Source organism: Cydia strobilella, chromosome 23 (genome assembly GCF_947568885.1).
Source record: "Cydia strobilella chromosome 23, ilCydStro3.1, whole genome shotgun sequence".
NCBI lineage: Eukaryota > Metazoa > Arthropoda > Insecta > Lepidoptera > Tortricidae > Cydia > Cydia strobilella.
Window position 1 is genome coordinate 3,100,271 of NC_086063.1, and position 19,761 is coordinate 3,120,031.

At 36.9% G+C, this 19,761-nt stretch overlaps 2 protein-coding genes and 1 non-coding gene across 3 annotated transcripts; 1 reads left to right on the forward strand and 2 right to left on the reverse strand.

Annotated features, from left to right (window-relative positions):
* Positions 1–638: 638 nt before the first annotated feature.
* On the reverse strand, positions 639–4,024 carry LOC134751694 (uncharacterized). The gene is made up of 3 exons (XM_063687138.1): positions 3,806–4,024; positions 3,572–3,716; positions 639–727 (listed from the first exon to the last, which is right to left on the reverse strand). Exons 1-3 carry the CDS (start codon positions 3,893–3,895, stop codon positions 639–641), a joined length of 324 nt encoding a protein of 107 aa, XP_063543208.1. The 5' UTR covers positions 3,896–4,024.
* Positions 4,025–4,764: 740 nt separating this feature from the next.
* LOC134751858 (methylosome subunit pICln-like) lies at positions 4,765–11,207 on the forward strand. The gene is made up of 6 exons (XM_063687364.1): positions 4,765–5,059; positions 5,625–5,765; positions 6,380–6,478; positions 7,976–8,106; positions 9,411–9,518; positions 10,899–11,207. Exons 1-6 carry the CDS (start codon positions 4,938–4,940, stop codon positions 10,925–10,927), a joined length of 630 nt encoding a protein of 209 aa, XP_063543434.1. The 5' UTR covers positions 4,765–4,937; the 3' UTR covers positions 10,928–11,207.
* Positions 11,208–19,568: 8,361 nt separating this feature from the next.
* LOC134751929 (U2 spliceosomal RNA) lies at positions 19,569–19,761 on the reverse strand. The gene has a single exon (XR_010128726.1). It is a non-coding gene; the product is annotated as a U2 spliceosomal RNA (small nuclear RNA).

Sequence of the window (19,761 nt, forward strand, 5' to 3'; positions counted from 1 at the left end):
CATTATAATAATAAGTACTGATCATCTGTTTGGCTGTTTAATGGACCTATGCCTCCATTTGATATGGCCACTTCAACTTTTAAAAAGTTTGGAACTCGACAAATAATGGAATTTGTATGCAACATTGCAGTCCTGAAATCGAGACTGCAATAAATAAATAATAAATATTATATGACATTCTTACACAGATTGAGTAAGTCCCACGGTAAGCCCAAGGAGGCTTGTGTTATGGGTACTCAGACAACGATATATATAATATATAAATACTTAAATACATAGAAAACACCCATGACTCAGGAACAAATATCTGTGCTCATCACACAAATAAATGCCCTTACCGGGATTCGAACCCAGGACCATCGGCTTCACAGGCAGGGTCACTACCCACTAGGCCAGACCGGTCGTCAATGCAATGTTTTTAACATTTTAATTTTTTGACTGACCATAAACTACGCACTTCGCGACCTACTTTTTAACCGGCAACGTCGACTTTGCCGTCCATTTTTGAGAAAAGAAGTTATACTTACTCAGTCCGCCGACTGAGCCACTTGTCACAAACCGCACACTGCACCTTACTCCCGTGAACAGCGGAGTGCCTCTTCAATAGATATGGTGCAGTGAAACCCGCGCCGCACTCTTCACAAATGTACTTGGTGGTGGCGCAGTGGACTTTGCGAATGTGGGCCTTTAGAAGTGTTTGGGTGTTGAAAGTTTGTGAGCAGGTTGACTAAAAAATGTGCATATTAAAAGTTGATTGTAAACAAAGTTGTTCGTAAAAACTAGTGCCTACGCCAATTCTCGGGATTAGTTGCCAAGCGGACCCCAGGCTCCCATTAGCCGTGACAAAAAACTGGGATAATGCGATGAAGAGATATGGTAAACAACGATGTATAAAATAGAAAGGAAGGATTAGGTTAAACAAATGTATTAAGCCTCTAAAATTTTACATCAATATAAAGTAAAAATGAAAGTTATTTATATGTATACTAGCTCATTTTTTATCCAATCTGTTTACGTACCTCAAAAGGAATAATCGGAACCCTTATAGGATCACTCGTGCGTCTGTCTGTCCGTCTGTCACAGCCTATTTTCTCTGAAACTACTGGACCAATTAAGTTGAAATTTGGTATACATGTGTAAGTTTGTGACCCAAAGATGGACATGTAACGTAAACAAATTAATTTTAAACACGGGGGCCACTTTTGGGGGGTAAATGAGAAAATTAAAAAATAAAGTTTGTCAAACTATATCGTGTTACATATCAAATGAAAGAGCTCATTGTGAGAATCTCAAATACTTTTCTTTATAATTTTAAGATAAACAGTTTAGAAGTTCTCTCTTCTCTCTCTCTTTAGCCTTTTTCTACCCTTTGGGTGTAGGCCTCCTTCATTTTGCGCCATTCGTCGCGGTTCTGTGCGACTTGGAGCCACTGTTTCCCCACAGTCTTCTTAGTGTCGTCGTCCCAGCGCATCTGGGGTCTACTTTGAGGACGCTCTTCCCCCCATGGTCGCCACTCGAGTAGTCGTTTGCTCCACGAATCGGTCTTCCGTGCTATATGACCAGCCCATTCCCACTTCAAATTGGCTACGCGTTTTATAACATCATTGACTTTGCTCTGTTGTCTCAGCCATTCATTTGTTTTACGGTCTCTCAATGTGATCCCCACCAATTTTCTCTCTAACGCCCGCTGGGCAACGCTCAATTTACGTAGTATGTCTTTGGTGAAAACCCAGGTTTCAGCTCCATAAGTGAGAACAGGCAGGATACATTGGTCAAATATGCGTGCTTTTTGTTCGGCCTTAAGGTTCATTTTGAAGGCAAACTCGAGATTGGTGTGGGCTGGAAATGAATCTAGACAAGACAAAAGTTATGACCAACACAGATGTCAAGGCGAATATCACAGTTAACCATACCGCCATCGAAACTGTCGATAAATACGTGTATTTGGGACAAGAGATAGTGACTGGAAAAAAGAACCAAACCAATGAGATCAACAGACGCGTACGACTAGCCTGGGCAGCCTATACCAATCTCGAGTTTAGAAGTTAATCACACTTAAACTATCGTGAGACATATTTCAAAATATTTATCAGTACGGTTTTTACTCACTATTATTTTAAGTCGCTTTTGGCGACATGTTTCGGATTGTTTCGGAAAAGCGACTAAAAATAATAGTGAGTAAAAACCGTACTGATAAATATTTTGAGTTTAGAAGTTATTCAAGAAAATAGGCAAAAAATGACCATTCCCCCCTCTGAAAAAAATACACAAAATAGATCTTTACCTATAGATCACCGGAAAACCTGTTAGAAATGTGCAGTCAAGCGTGAGACGGACTTAATTACTTAGTTTTTGATCCGACCCCTACGAGTTTTTTAAAGACATTTCACATAAAAAATACATGGTTTAAATTGTGTAATGTACGGAATCCTTGGAACGCGAGTCCGACTCGCACTTGGCCGGCTTTTTTTATCGATTCCCCATACAAACTTCCACCCCCCTTTTCACCCTCATAAAGGATGATTTCTGGGATAAGAACTAACCTATATCCTTCCCTGGGACTCAAACTATCTCTATACCAAATTTCAACTAAATTGCTTTAGCGGTTTAAGAGTGAAGAGGTAACAGACAGACAGACACACTTTCGCATTTATAATATTAGTATGGATTAGATAATAAAAGTGAAAGGCAGTTTGTGGCAAAGGAAAACAATGTGAAGAACTCAAACTAATCTCAATAAGGCCTAGTTCTTCATTTGTTTAACATGTTGTCAGACAGAGTGATGGCAGGTGGGCCAAAATGTTAATGGAATGGTGGCCGCTTTCAGACGAAAGGAGTGCCTTGCGTCCGTTGGCTCGTTGGCTGGATGACATTCGGAAGACTGCGGGTCACTTCTGGATGAGATTGGCTCAGGACCGGGATAAGTGGCATACTTGAAGAGAGGCCTATGCTCAGCAGTGGGCGATAGAAGGCTGATATGATTAACCTTTCAAGACCCCTCGGCTCCCTGGGTAGCCATATTTACTAGAATATGGGCCCGGGTCTCGAAAGGTTAGTTACAAAGTCAGATGGCAGTAAAAGTTGCTTATAACAGTTATAAACTATAACTACAAATATTTAAAAAGTAGTGCCTATAATTTGGTGTTGTTTAATATCTAGAATAATCTTACCATGGGACATTCCAGACAGTCATCTTTCATATCAATAAAATATCTATTTCTTTTTCCAGGTCTAGTCTTCACTATGAATTTGTCAATGAATTTTATCTCTCCCAAATCTTCCTGTTCGTCTGTTGAAATGATTTTCTGATTAGAAAATATTTTACCCAAATTTATACTTATCACTACTTCAAATTTTAAATTTTTAGTTCCACACTAATTTCAAAAACTATAGAACTGAGTTAGACTATATAAATAAGGTACAGTGGCCAACTTTAGGGCAAGTTACCCATCAAATAACTAGAAGTGAAAAAAGTTACTCAACTGCTTAAGCAATATTTAAGTGTATTTTTTATTTAATAATATTATAACATAAGAACTTGTTTATTATTCCGACTTTTTATATTACATACCTAGTTCTTCTGTATTAGTTTCCCCATGGTTTATAGACTCAGCAAATACTACTTGGTCCAGCCGGTAGTACTTAGGTTTTGAGATCTCCTCAGAATTTTCAGTAAAACGGCTAGAATCCTGCTCCATACTTGATAACTTCAGAACCTAAATAAGAGAGGAAGAGAACAATACTAGTACACTCGGTGAGAAACAGTTACTTGGTATGATTCTAGTTGGTAAATAAGGGGTCTCACATCTTTATTTTCACTATGATTTTCAGAGCCACTGTTGTCTTGATCAATTGTTTCCTCAACATTCACAAAATGATAACTTGAGTCCTTCATTTTAGTCTCTTAGGAATAGTGTATTTGATTCAGAAAATACTTTATTTATGGATGTACTACATAGCAAATTGCTGTTTGTTCAGTGCGAATGTTCATTGTTCAATATATTTTTGGTTTACTTCAGCAAATGCGTAAGAGCAAAGAAAGAGCGAAAGACGAATGACACTTCTCGATTCTCGACTCTCGTCATTCGTCATTCTCGATTTCATCGACTTGACATGACTGACAACTAAAAACCAATGTTACCACTGTCTAAATAAAATAAAAATCAAAACAAAAATCGTATCCTACAACATAAAACCACTTAAATTACTTGAATCATTTAAGTTAAAATTAATTACATCATAAATGATAATGCTTCAAAAGAGAATAAACATTAGGAAACTACTATACAGTTGAGAAATGGCATAATTATTTATTCTACAAGAAAAAGTTGAGAAATATTTTAAAATTCCGGTATATTTCAAATTATGGCAGTACAGAAACGGAAGTGCGTTCTCGTTGTCGGTAATGTATTGCTTAATTTTGATTGGTTAATATATAGAAGTTACGTAGTGTAAGCTTTTTTGAATGTTTTTTGATTGGTCAACATTAAATTCCGCGTTAAGTTAATGCTATACGTATGCTTCATAAAAATCAATAATGATATAAAATATTGCAACAAATATTGTTTCTAAACTTGATAACCTAATTATGCAAAATCATAGTTTTTGTTTGTTTTTATTCTAATTATTATTTGTTTCTTTTTATAAAAAACGCCAAACCTGAAACGTTGAACAAATAACAAAACGTTTCCAAGCAAACAAAGAAACGAATAAAAATGTCTTTTAAACGTAATAGAAAACATTCTTACTATTATTAACAAAAAATGCAAAAACTATTGATGCAAAACGTGAATCGCTGAGAGGAAAACGTGTTCCCACGAATTTGTGAAAGTTTTACACGCTTTTCTATTGTTCACGATCTTTTAAACTTATTTACCTTATAAGTTGTTCATTTCACCTTATTGATATATCACTCAGTGTGGTCAAAATAGTTGAAAATGGTTGTAGTTTCCTCCACCTTTTCGGCTCCCGTTGAAGGGGTACTATCTCAAACTCCGGGCACAAAACTCCTGGTAGATGGCCAGGAACTAGGCACTGCTACATTGTACATTACAGAAAAGTAAGTTTGTTTGGTCTAGATGTTCCACGTTTTCTTACGTATACAGATTTGTTTATTTTAACCTTAATTCAGAGAAAAATCAAGTGTATTTTATGTTTTGTGGTTTTTAGTTATTTATTCTGAAGTATATGAGACATGTAGTTAAACAATTTATCATCATATTCGTATTTTTTTGGGCGACATTATACTAACTTTGGAATAAATAGCAAATTCATTTAAAAATGTGACTGAAAATGATGTTGTTATTGTACTTCAATCCCAAAATAACAATGTCATTATGCCCCTTTGTCTCAGAAAGGACATTCTAAATTTAGTGTAAGCATATTTTACATTTATACTTATACCTATGTTATATTGGCATACAATTTTGCCAAAACTCATTTGTCGAGTAGTTTGAGAAACAAGGATATTTTAGTGTTTCACTAGTGTCTTATTAAGTTGAATTAAATAGAAAAATTTAATTAAATTATTTTGTTAGCAAACTATAGATATAGGAAAGACAGGGGGAATATGATGTGTAGTCGTTACAAGTTGTATTATTAAAATTTAAATGTTTTTTAAATAGTAGTGTGGTGTGGGGTGGCGGCGTCGGCGCCAACGGTGGAGCGTCGGCTACCATCTCCCTGCTGTACCCCAACATATCGCTGCACGCCATACAGCGGGAGCCTCTGCCTGCACTGTTTGTGGTGCTTGGACATGAACTCAGGTCATCACCTTCATCTTCCTCGCATTGTCCCGGCATTTTGCTCATGGAAGCCTGGGGTCCGCTTGACAATTATTATTATTATAGCCTTTGCTTCCATATTCTTTCTTAATGTTTGTTTTTTTTTTGTATTTTTTGAGTAAGTTGTTTTACTTGTCTTTATGGATCCCTCTCTGGGTGAAGGCCTCCTCCAGTTTTTTCCAACTTTCTCTATCCCCTCCTGTCTCCGTCCAGTGTTTTCCGGCTATTTGGGTAATGTCTTCAGACCAGCGTTTCTTCGGCCGCTTGACAATGAATCCCAAGAATTGGCGTAGGTACTAGTTTTTACGGAAGTGACTGCCATCTCACCTTCCAACCCAGAGGATAAACTAGGCTTTATCGGGATTAATCCGGTTTCCTTATGATGTTTTCCTTCACCGAAAAGCGACTGGTAAATATCAAATGATATTTCGTACATATGTACCGAAAAACTCATTGGTACGAGCGACACAGAATTCGCTGCAATAAGTTAAGAGAACCAGCTAAATTCTAAAACTAGAATGACTTTTTATTAAAAGAAGCTTATTTGACTGGTTAGCTTTAGCACACCAATTTCTGACGGTTTTCTTTTTCCCTAGGCTGCCAGAACTAAACCAGGCAGCGGGCGATGCCAATGAGGAGGACGACGATGATGATGATGAGTTTGACGCTGATGACCCTCCCTCTACAAATCTGCTGTGAGTATATATCATCTCTTAATAACACAAATAATCGAACTTATTCAAATATTCAATACCCAGAACTAGAAAGAATGAATTGAGAGCAGTTAAAAAAATGATTTAGGCACCGTAAGGTCGGGGTACTTTAGCCCTCCAAGGTTACTTTAGCCCTCCAAGGTTACTTTGCACACCCATGAAAACCTATTTTATTGAATTGATACATTCTTAAAAACGACATTATGTGATTAATCTGTTTTTGTGTAAGCATTTAGTGTCGTTTTTAAGAATTTATTAATTCAATAAATGGGTTTTCATGGGTGGACAAAGTAACCTTGTAAGGGCTAAAATACCTCGACCTTACGGCATATAAATAATAATTAGGTAAATTTATAATTTTAATGGTATTGAGCCAAGTGAATAAGGCTTATTTTGTGATTGCTATGATTATATATACATAACTGTTTAAGCGTTTCTTAATGAAGCATCTTCTATTCTATTCATAACCCCCAGGAACAAAATATTCATGGTAAACACACAAAGAAATTAGAACACAGGACTAGACTAGAAAGCTATTAATATTTATACATGTTAAAGTGTCATGTGACTTCTAATAGTAGTAGTTAGAGATGGGCTGAATATTCGGTAATTATTCAGTATTCGGCATATTTTTCAATGTTCGTATTCGGCCGAATAGTTCGGTTCACACTGCCGAATATTATATTTACCGAATAAACAAATTTTGGGCGTCCGCTAGCTGGCGCGCATGCACTTCGCGATCAGAGGGCCCTCCACGAAGACTGAAGTTCCCAAATTGCGGGCATCTCTCTCTTTTAGGTACTCCAATTATGGCGTAATTAGGGTGACAGAGAAAGATGCCCGCAATTTGCTTACTTCGGGTGTTAGGCCTGGCATGAGACAGTTCCGTTTCTTTTCATAAGATTTCCCATCGGTCGGAAGGGGAAGGATTCAAAACGCGTGATGAGTGCCAGACCGCGGACCTGTATGAACTTGTTTTCAGAATCAGAATCAAATGTTTTATTCGTGATAAACTTAAAACTAAAATTACATACAGAAGTATAACTAGAAGGAATTTATAAAATAGGTAGGAGTTAAAGTTTACCACGAAAATGGTCGCGCCTCAGCATAATGCTGACCCGAAAGTCAGTGCTGATCTTCCGGCTGGACCATTTTGGGCCACGATGGCAGCCGTACGACACGGCCCAACCATAAGCTGAACGCAGACGCAGCCTTAGCAGCAGCAACCAGCGCGTTTTCAGTTTTTAGGCAGTTTTAGCCCAACCGAATATTCGGCCATATATTCGTATTCGGCTATGTCCATATTCGGCCCATCTCTAGACTAGCAGTAGTAGTAAAACACTTTATTGTACAAAAATCAAAACAAAACAGGAAAAATAACATTTGTCATTAGTACAAATGAGAACTTATTCCTTTGGGATCTCTTACAGTTAAGCTTATCTTATCTTAATAGTTATATTCTAACTTCTACTTCTCCAGGTTCGTCCCTCAGAACGAGTCTGACCTCCAGCCCATGTACCAGGCCATGATTCATGGACAGACCTTACACCCGGACCCGGAGGGTGACCTCGACGACGACCCTTATATGGACGGCGAGGAATTCGATGAAGGTATGAGTCATCTGACCCCTACTGCTTCAGGTTCCTCAGAACGAGTTAGACCTCCAGCCCATGTACCAGACTATGATTCAAGGACAGACCTTGCACCCGGACCCAGAAGATGATATTGATGATGAATCTTTATGTGGACGGTGAGGAATTCGATGAAGGTATGAGTCATTTGACCCCTACTACTCCAGGTTCTTCAGAACGAGTTAGACCTCCAGCCTCCAGCCCATGTACCAGACCATGATTCAAGGACAGACCCTGCACCCGGCTACAGAGGATGATCTTGATGATGACTCTTATGTGGACGGCGAGGAATTCGATGAAGGTATGAGTCATCTGACCCCTACTGCTTCAGGTTCCTCAGAACGAGTTAGACCTCCAGCCCATGATTCAAGGACAGACCCTGCACCCCGACCCAGACGATGATCTTGATAAATGGTGGGCAAACTTTCCTCGTGGGGGGCCAGAAACTTTAACAAATTTACGAGAAGGGCCAGAATTGCAGCAAAAATGCATTTTTATTATTTGTTAGGGTTCTGTGCCTAAAGGGTAAAAACGGGACCCTATTACTAAGACTCCACTGACCGTCCGTCTGTCTGCCTGTCACCAGGCTGTATCTCATGAACCGTGATAGCTAGATATTTTAAAATTTTCACAGATGATGTATTTCTATTGCCGCTATAACAAGAAATACTAAAAACAGAATAAAATAAATATTTAAGTGGGGCTCCCATACAACAAACGTGATTTTTTTGCCGCTTTTTGCGTAATGGTACGGAACCCTTCGTGCGCGATTCCGACTCGCACTTGGTCGGTTTTTTTTTTGTTTGTTCAACTACACCTAGTAGTTTGCCCCGAATAGAGACCTCACTGCCACTGCCACGTGTCTGCCATCCATCCTAATATTATAAATGCGAAAGTCTGTCTGTCTGTCTGTGTGTTACCTCTTCACGCTTAAACCGCTGAACCGATTTAGTTGAAATTTGGCATAGAGATAGTTTGAGTCCCGGGGAAGGACATAGGATAGTTTTATGTCGGAAATCATCCCTAAGGAGAGTGAAAAGGAAGGTGAAATTGAGAGATTTAATGAATTGCCTGATAATTGATATTAAGCAATTAAGCTAATGCTCAAATTGAATGATTGCTATTACACTTTATCCAGGCGCTAAACTTACTATAGCTGCTGTTACTGTTTCCACGCAGACGAAGTCGCGGGCAAAAGCTAGTATATAAGCTAGTGTATAAAGTTATCATGAATCGTGCACACTTCGTTGGACGATAAATAAAATGTAATCCATTCTCCTCAGGAGATGAGGAGTTCGAAGACGCCGAAGAAAGCAACGCCACTCCCGAGGACGCCGCGGCGCGCCTGCGCACTCTGCGCCTCGAGCACGCCAACGGAACACATGCAGATGGTGAGCAAAGCTAGGGGTTTTAGGCGTACCCAAAGGGTAAAAACGGGACCCTATTACTAACACTCCGCTGTCCGTCCGTCTGTCACCAGGCTGTATCTCATGAACCGTGACAGCTAGACAGTTGAAATTTTCACAGATGATGTGTTTCTGTTGCCGCTATAACAGCAAATACTAAAAACAGAATAAAATAAATATTTTAGTCGGGCTCCCATACAACAAACGTGATTTTTTGCGTAATGGTACGGAACCCTTCGTGCGCGAGTCCGACTTGCACTTGGTCCAAAAACTAACAGAGCTGAGAGTTAGGTCATTAAATTGGTCAAAATTCTTTTCGTTGTCTTGTTTCTGACCACTCTGTCACACTTTTTTTTTTCTTTTATCCAATATTAAAGTTGAGTGCTATTGCATCTCTTGCTAGCTGTAGATTATAATTGTCTTGAGAAAAATTAAAAACTAAATTTCAACCCATACAAAAACCTCCACTCCGTCACATTTTTTGGGGACAAAAAACAAAACAAAACGTCTAACGTCGGAAAAAAGGTAAAATAATGAAATTTAATCGCGTTAGACCCAGTAATGACATTAATTATATGACAAAAAACAAGACAACGAAAAAATTTTGACCCGAATATGTAGTTCTTTATATTTAATGATCTTATTATGAAATTCTCTCCCGTACGCGGAACAGTGTTCCTGAATGGTCTTACAAATTGGGGTAATAAAACTAGCCCCTTTAGAATCTGGTATATAAAGGGGCCCACTGACTATCACCAAAGATAGATATAACTCCGTAATAGATGGATACAGTCTAAGGAAAAAACGTGCCTCGAAAATCAAGAAAATTTGATTCTCGTTCAGAGGGCGCTACTAGTTTTGGCCTACAGTCGTATAGATGGCGTTGACGGTTTCGTTTGTTATTTAACAATTTTAACGCACATCAGTGAAAGAACATGGGTCAAAATCATAAAAATAATTAATGCAAATAAAAATAAAACATTTATATATATTTAAATACATTCTATCGTATTTTTATAAATCTTCATTTTTAGTTTTAAAGTGTGTCGACAGATGGCAGTGAATTTACTGGGGTTACAAAATTTACTATGACAGTACATTTCGCACACACGCTCTAGTATATGTTACTCTATGCTATCACTAAATATGATTATGATTATAATATGATTATCGGCCTGTCAGTTATTCGGAACTGTCAAATTTTTGTTCTAACTGACAGGCCGATATCGTCCGGCAGACTGATATACTGATAGTCAGTGGGCCCCTTTAAATCACGAATGGATAAGGTTCCGTTTCGAAACGCAATTTTGAATAAACTCAATTTTTAAATAAATTTGGGCTGTCAAAAATCCTTTTTTTTTTCAGAGGCTGAAGATGAAATAGCAGACGAGTGAACCTAGGAAGGTTATATTAGCTTTTTTAATTTTTCAATATAAAGTTAGCAATGATGTAGGTGCCAGTAACTAAAGATTCTCTTTTCAGTCGTTTATTGACTGGGAAAATATGAAAACTTTTTTAAATATCTCTACATCCATTCGGATCTTTAAAAATAATAATTTTAATTCATAATATACTGCCAGCGCGCTAGCGGATTACGTGGTTTATCTGCTTTGAGCGGAAAGCATGGCAAAGTGGAAATTATATCCTCAATTTTGGCACACAGAAGTTTACTTTGAAGGAAGACACAAAAATATCAATTGGCAGATACGACAATAAAATAGGAGTTGCTTGTCGACCGCCATTTTGGTCACATTGTATCGTGATTAATTTCTTTGTTTTTGCTCATTAACGTTGTTTAAAGTGTTATACTGATAGCTTATTATGCAGTAAACTAATGTGGAAGTGTGCGGATAATGGAGAATTAATCTTGATACGAGTTTAACCACCATTTTGGCGTCAACGCCAAGTAAGTGACCTTACAGCTCATAATATGTGACGTTTTCAATAAAAGGTACCACATTGTTGATTACCATATAGAGTTGTGCCATTCCCGGTAACATTCCCCATTTTGTATGGGGAAATTTCTCGCTCGGTAACATTCCCCATACAAAATGGGTAATGTTAGCGGGAACGGCACAACTCTATTACCATAAGAACGAAATTTGCTTGTATCTTTATGCGAATAACGTGTCAGCGCGTCCTTATGGCAAGCGACAATGTGGTACCTTTTGCTTGAAAACGACACGTATAATACAACTACCAAACAACGTGGTGCTCTAAGAGCAATTGGTATTTCTACCTCTAACCGTGTCTGGCTTAAGCCCTAGAGGCAATAATTTTATTGTTTACACTGTTACCGTACACGGGCTGAAGTTTATGTTTTATATCAAGAATTATTAATTCGATCCCACGTGGATCCCATTTTGACGTTGGCGAAATCATCGACAGTATCGATGGAGCCATATTACCCAAAGATTGATTGACAATTAAATAACGTTGTCGAGCATAGTGATATCGAGAATCATTGTGTTATAGAAGCACAAAAAGACTGCATTTTAATTACAGACTTAATAAGCTCTAATGGCATCTATAAATATATATATATAATATATCTTACATTGGGAGTAAAAAATACTCCTCTTGAGTTTCAAAATGACATTTTATGAGAAAAATGTTGCAAGAAACTCATGTTTTTAAATCTAAACATTACATTAAAGCGCTTACGTACAGAGAACCTAGCGAGTCGCTGGCAATAAAAGTGTTATAATTTCGTACATTTTGTATCTGTTTTTATTGTTTCTGTTTCGTTTAGATCCGGATGGAATAATGTAGTGATCGGAACGAAAGATATTCACAAACGGTTTACTCAAGTCTGTTTTCAAGATATTTTTGAGTGTTACAAGTATTTTTCACCTTGTTTTCGAATCTTAAGAGCCAACAGGAGCCGAGACCAAACTCAATTTTGAGATTTGAAAGAGAATATCGTCGTCGCGCTGACGGGGGCGGTACCGCGTACCGAGGGACTATCCCAGTGTGTGTGGTGCACGCACACCGACGCGCACGTTATTTGCGCTCCTCGCCGGCCTCACGCCGCTCGCGTTTTTAGTAACTGAATTCAATATCCTTCTACAACCTGCAATCTAATTAACATTTCGAGTTACAGAATAGTAAAAAAACATAACATAACATGGACATACAAGAAAACATTGTTGTATAAAAACATACAAGATAACGGCTGTTAAATTAATCCAATTAAATATTTTTAAATATGATAAACAAAAATATTAAATTATAGTCGTGAGTATTTTAAAAGTAAAACTCCCTTATACCTTGATTTTAAACAAAGTATTTTACTTATAACTTACTTGGTTCGTATGAATTAGTGACATACCTAATTAAAAAAGAAAGCTATAACTCCCGCGGGAACAATATAGGCCTTTTCCCTTCAGTACACCTGCATGAAATCCACCTGCATCTTTTCGAGCAAGCGTCTTGAAAAACAAATTTGCCGCTCTCCGGCTCCGTTGAATAGAAAAAAAGAAAGCCTCAGGTTAGATAAAATTATCATAATAAAGAAACATGTGACATGTGATATTTCTTACTTTGATGTAATTATACAGTTTTATTGATGGTCCGTTTTTTTATTTGTCAGATTTTGATAAAAATAGGTATAAATTTAAGAGCTCCTAATTCTGATCGGAATAAATATGAAACCCAATAAATAAATAAATAATAATAAATATTAAATCAATATTATAGGACATTCTTACACAGATTGACTAAGTCCCACGGTAAGCCCAAGGAGGCTTGTGTTATGGGTACTCAGACAACGATATACATAATATATAAATACTTAAATACAAATAGAAAACACCCATGACTCAGGAACAAATATCTGTGCTCATCATATCATATCATCGAACCCAGGACCATCGGCTTCACAGGCAGGGTCACTACCTCCTAGGCCAGACGACCGGTCGTCGCCCAATATTTTGGGACAATAGTCTAGTCTACAAAAGGTTCAAGGTGGTGAAAAAAATAGTGCAAGCTGTTCGCATAAAAAAACCGCAAATCGATGTACAGGTTAGCCGTTTGGTACACGTATATACTAGTCAAAACAAAAATTTTGACCCGCAGTTCCTAAAAAAAAATCCCTTAGGAGGGGAGTGCTGAAACCTTTTTTTGTATTAAAAAAAACTTTTTTTTTAAACCTATCGTATACTTCTCATCTATCATACGAAAGGGCTTTTTGAAGCGATTCTGAAAATATACCACATCATTGCATTTTAGCCATTTTTAGGGTTCCGTAGCCAAATGGCAAAAAACGGAACCCTTATGGATTCGTCATGTCTGTCTGTCTGTCGTCCGTCCGTATGTCACAGCCACTTCTTTCCGAAACTATAAGAACTGTTGAAACTTGGTAAGTAGATGTATTCTGTGAACCGCATTAAGATTTTCACTCAAAAAGGAAAAAAAAATTTTAGGGGTTCCCCATACTTAGAGCTGAAACCCAAAAATTTTTTTTTTCATCAAACCCATACGACCGTGTGTGGTATCTATGGATAGGTCTTCAAAAATGATATTGAGGTTTCTCATATATTTTTTTTCTAAACTGAATAGTTTGCGCGAGACCGAGAGACACTTCCAAAGTGGTAAAATGTGTAACCCCCCTCTAACTTCTAAAATAAGAGAATGATAAAACTGAAAAAATATATGATGTACATTACCTTGCCAACTTTTACCGAGAACTGGTTTGAACGAGATCTAGTTAGTAGTTTTTTTTAATACGTTATAAATCGTAAACCGCAATTTACCTTTCACTCACGTTTCACATAAAAATACATTGTTTAAATTGTGTAATGTACGGAACCCTCGGCGCCCGATTCCGATTCGCACTTGGCCGGTTTTTTCTTAAATTGAAAGAAAAAGAATTTTCAAAACATTCCAAGTTTGGGCTCCTCCAGATACGATATGGCTGATTTTTTTTGTACAAATGATACGTGATATCCTCATATGTAACCCCAAAAAAGCAATAAAAAATTTATTTAGTTTTTTTTTTCAATACAAAGTGACACAGTTCTACTTAACCCTTTAACTTGACCCCAAACTTGGTGTGTTTTGAAAATTCTATTTGTTTTAATTTACAAAAAAATGGCTAAAATGTAATGATGTGGTATAATTTTAGAATCGCCTCAAAAAGCCCTTTCGTATGATACCACACACGATAGGTTTTTGGAAAAAAAATATGTTTTTTTTTTCATACAAAAAAAATGTTTCAGCATACCCCTCCTAAGGGATTTTTTTTAGAAACTGCGGGTCAAAAATTTTGTTTTGACCTCTTAGTATGCGTGTGCCAAACGGCTAACCTGTACATCGATTTGCGGTTTTTCTTTGAAATTGGGCTTGTACGGCTGCCACTAATAGAGATACTAACTCCTAAAAATACGTATGATACCTCATTGGATTCAGAATGATGTCTAGAAAAATGTATTCGAAGCGTTTATTCCCACATAAAAAAAGTTCAAAGCTATTAACAAAAAACGGCCAAGTGCGAGTCGGTTCCGTACCATTACGCAAAAAACGGCAAAAAATCCCGTTTGTTGTTTGGGAGCCCCACTTAAAAAAATATTTTATTCTGTTTTTAGTATTTGTTGTTATAGCGGCAACAGAAATACATCATCCGTAAATATTGCAACTTTTTAGCTATCACGGTTCACGAGATACAGCCTGGTGACAGACGGACAGGCAGATTGACAGACAGATAGACAGATATTATTTTAAAGGTATTAAATATTCTTTTAAAAATTAGGAAATAATATGGTGTATTTAAAACATATCATGGAATATACTACGGTTATAAATTGATATTATGTAAAGTAATTTTTTCAACAAGTTAGGCAATTATTAAGTAACCACATTTTTTTCGAACTTTCGTCTTTGTTGTAAATTAAATAAAAAAGGAAATAATTGGCGTAAAAAGTATTTCGCCTCGTGGAGCCCCTTTCATGAGATCACGTCACAAAAGTTTTAATAAAATTAATACTTTGTTTAAAATAAATTTTTGAATAATAGTGAAAATTGTAAAATATAAAGCAATATAATAATACGTACTTAGAACTGATACTTTTCTAAATAAAGAATGAATAAACTAAATTGTGTAATTAATTTTTAGTGCAAATCACCACAATTTGCTTCTAAAGAGCAAATCTGTGACCAAAAATTATATATAGTTTTAATTTTTCGTTCGTATATTCAGATTTGTGTATGAAAATGTGAAACTATTATTTCTAAAATAAATTATTCGTCCCTAATTTACACAAAATTTATACCAAATTTGATCTCATATCAAGAGATAGGTAGAAATAGAGGCAAACTGAACCGCAGAAGCCGACTTTTCCCCTCCCTTTTTGGGGGGTAGCCAGGACTTAATCTCGTAGCTAGTGCGTCAGCTCAGCTTTGTATGAACCAAGGAATAATAAATAGTGTTAAACGATATCCCCTGAGGCCAAAGTGCATACTCACTTTACTTACTTCGCCTACTAAGAGGCAAATCGCGACTTTGTTATGGTTTATCGATAACTTATCACATCACTAGATTATCGACTTTCAATGTCGACTATTGCCCATCACTTTTCTGTCCGTGTACGTATTTAGAAACTTGACCCCGCCCCTAAAATTAGTGCGATAAGGACAACTGCAGCTTAGGCGAAAAATCCTGCGTAAAAATCTCAAAAATCGAGGTTTCGTACTCGACTGTTTCCTCCTCCAAAACTTAAGCAATCGTAACTAAATTTGGAAATCTAAATGATTATGAAATTGTCTGTGTCGGACTGTTTTGATTTTTTGGCTAATTGATACCAGTTTTGAATACCACGCCTCTCATTGCGGCATAGTCAGTGAGGCCATTTTTGGCCATGTTTGAAGGGCTCTAGCGCTTTAAAAAACAAAAATATCAAAAAAAGCAAAACACACCGACACAGATATTAACAATATTAATCTGTGTTGAAAAAATCATTCCTCTAGCTTCAAAAACCAGGGAGGAAACAGTCGAGTACGTTTGTATGGAGAAATGACCACTCCTGTTGGCTCTTAAGTCTTTTTTTATGTAATTGACTTATAAATGTAGATTTCTGTAAAGGTTTTGAATACCGGAATAATAGCTTATTTGTTTTAACTTAACTAGCTTATTTGTTGTTTTAAGTTAGTTTAAGGTTGTTAATTTAAAGCTTTTTAAGAACGTATGGAGAATGTTTTGCTTTATAGTAAGATAATTACATTTTGTTTAATAATATGGCTATACCATAATTTGTGCCGTTTTCAAGCACAAGGGTAAGGGTGGTATTCCATCTTTCAATGTGTATTTTGTCTCACATTTTGCTTAATGAGAGAGTGAGAGGCAATGACATTGGACAAAGAAATTGGACAGATGTATACCACCCTATTTCACGTAATTATTGTTGGTAGTGAAGGTGCTACTGCGCTAAGGATTCTATTAGAAATACCAAACTTTTTGACACATTTGATTGTTCCTTTGACTGCCTAATTATACTTGGAAGTAGGTATGAGGTAATAGGTACATCTGTTATGTTGTGAACTCCATATTTGATTCCATTTTTTAACCAATTGAATGAAAATGTATGAGATTATAGCATGATAAAACGTTGAGAACGTTAATAACATTATTTCGATTGTAGTTTAATTTAAGAGTCTTTATCTGTTCTTCAAAGGTGACGCTAGGAAATAGATACTGAAATATCCCAAACGTTGCCAATTGGTATTTGCTATATTTAGAGTGAATGTGATATTTATGTATGTACCTAGAGTTGGCGCCTTTTTCATATGTACAATTTAATATTTCTAATTTTTGATAAAAATGTTAATAAAATGCTGTTGAAATTTGATAAACTCCTTCATATGTTAAGAGCCCATCAACATGCTCACTAGCGCCACTGCTAAATAACTGTGATTATTAAGATTTTACGATAGATATTTAAAAAAGGGGGTCGCTACGTACTGTATATTGTATTTAAGTACCTTTTGTAATATAATAGTTTTTACGTTACTGGATTCGTCTATCTATGCGTCCAAAGTTAAAACGGCCGTTTTTGTTTTGAGTTCATAGATCGACGGATCCAGCAACGTAAAAACTAGTTTGATGCATTCAAAAGGTACTTACAAAATACAGTACGTAGCGGTAGCGGCCCCCTTTTTTAAATATCTATCGTTAAATTTTAATAATCACAATTATTTAGCAGTGGCGCTAGTGAGCACGTTGATGGGCTCTTAACAGGTATTATTAAATACTAAAACCTTGTCATATTTTGACATTGCTCGCACGACAATGGAATGTGCCACTATGATTCTGTCAGCGATATTAAACAGTGTTTTGTGGCCTATGTTTTCGTGTTGTTCAAAATGTTATAACATAAAGCAATATATAATTAAGAAATATGGGGCATTTTCTATGAAAAGGGACCTTATTGTCGATGGCGCTTACGCCGCACAGCGTCGCGCGGCATTGTATTTATATCGGAGCATCGATTATAATGGCGTAAGCGCCATCGACAATAAGGTCCCTTTTTATAGAGAATACTACATATTACCTGATGGATAAATAATAATGAAAATATACGTAGTTAGACGTTAGACCAAGATAAGTGCAACGATTTTGATGTCACACGCAGCGCAAGTGTTATTTATACGTCATAATTTCATAGAAGTTTGAAGTTTAAAATAACACTTGCACTGCGTGTGCTATCAAAATTGTTGCAGACTTATATTGGTCTAACTCTCCCCGTATTTTTTTAGCAATCCTTACAAACCTAACGAATGATTGTTGTAATTATATGATTAGTTCGTATCAGATGTGAATTCATGTAATAATACGATTGATTGTTATTTTGTAACACTAACAGGGCTCGAAATAATTTAGATTATTCTAAATAATTATACTCCTTGGTGTTTACTATCTACCTGTATTATTTAATACAGATCTGGATAATGCTGTATTTTTTTAATTGGGAATTTCGCTCATGAATTTTCCTTTGACTTTTATTACAATTTTCGCTACGACAGTTACTACGTTCGCTTTTTTTATGCCACATGCCATATAGACAGTGATTTTGTTCTAAATCGATAATTATCAAACAATTCTTGATAATTCCTTTCGAACCCCGTTTCTGTAAACGCTCAAAGTCCGTAGTGTTTGTAATCCAAATAAATTCTGGTTCATGAAACCTTTATTAATAAACCATATCATATACAAAATGTATTTTTAATTCCTTTTCCGCTCAAGAATGGGTTGCGTTAGAGACAAACCTGTAATGTTAATTGGTGACTGTCTTTTTCTAACATTTATATTTTGATAGACTAGGTCTTTATAAAACGCGATCCAGCTATTCCTCGGCCACCTCGGAGACTCCACTGTCCTTCTGTCACCAGGCTGTATCTCATGAACCGTGATAGCTAGACAGTTGAAATTTTCATAGATGATGTATTTCTGTTGCCGCTATAACAGCAAATACTAAAAACAGAATAAAATAAATATCTGGGGGCTCCCCACAGGCGGAATACCATGAGACAAGAGTTGAGGAGAGTCTTTTCAAAAGGGCTTATTTCTCTATTTATGTACCAGTGGCGGGGCGGATTAGCCAAGCGGCAAAAATAGCAAATGCCACGGGCCCCGCACACGTGCGCAATTGTGGCTATTACAAACCTAAGTTGCACTTAGATCACTTCGTCCGACAAAATTAAAACAATCCATGGGCCCCATGATAGAATTTGTTACAGGCCCCGCACTGCTATGAACACCATACAAAAATAAGCCCTTTTGAAAAGACAGTCCTCAGTTATTTTTGCATTAACCTTTACGACGCCGTGTCAAACACAAAAGCTGTCTTCCAGACGCCACGTCACCGAAGTGTGAAAACTGAAATTGAACTTTGTGCATATGGACGTAGGTCTATGTTGCTCTGTGGTCTACGACTGATTAATCGGTCTTTGGCGTTGAACCTACGGTGCGTATATAAGGTTAAATATACACACAGGGGATATTGAACTTACTAATGAATTGATTGATACATACGTTTTTAGAGTATTATGTGGGCCAATCCCGGCGGCACTGCAATGCCGGGCCGACCCGTGACGGGAGTGGAGCGAGCCCCGAACATCCCGTCGGTTTACAAAAATCAGTTTAATATACTGGTCCCTCAGTGAGGGAACTTTCAGATATTAAGCTGAAAAGAACAGATACTACACTTTGATCTTAGCCAAAAGGCCGAGAAGCGAT

Excerpts from the sequence above, each read along its gene's own strand:
- LOC134751694 (XM_063687138.1), bottom strand. The coding sequence starts at position 3,895 with ATGAAGGACTCAAGTTATCATTTTGTGAATGTTGAGGAAACAATTGAT. Across the intron at positions 3,717-3,805 it reads ATCATAGTGAAAATAAAGAT|GTTCTGAAGTTATCAAGTAT; the intron begins GTGAGACCCCTT and ends TCTCTTATTTAG. Across the intron at positions 728-3,571 it reads AACTAATACAGAAGAACTAG|TCAACCTGCTCACAAACTTT; the intron begins GTATGTAATATA and ends CACATTTTTTAG.
- LOC134751858 (XM_063687364.1), top strand. The coding sequence starts at position 4,938 with ATGGTTGTAGTTTCCTCCACCTTTTCGGCTCCCGTTGAAGGGGTACTA. Across the intron at positions 5,060-5,624 it reads ACATTGTACATTACAGAAAA|TAGTGTGGTGTGGGGTGGCG; the intron begins GTAAGTTTGTTT and ends TTTTTTAAATAG. Across the intron at positions 6,479-7,975 it reads CCTCCCTCTACAAATCTGCT|GTTCGTCCCTCAGAACGAGT; the intron begins GTGAGTATATAT and ends CTACTTCTCCAG.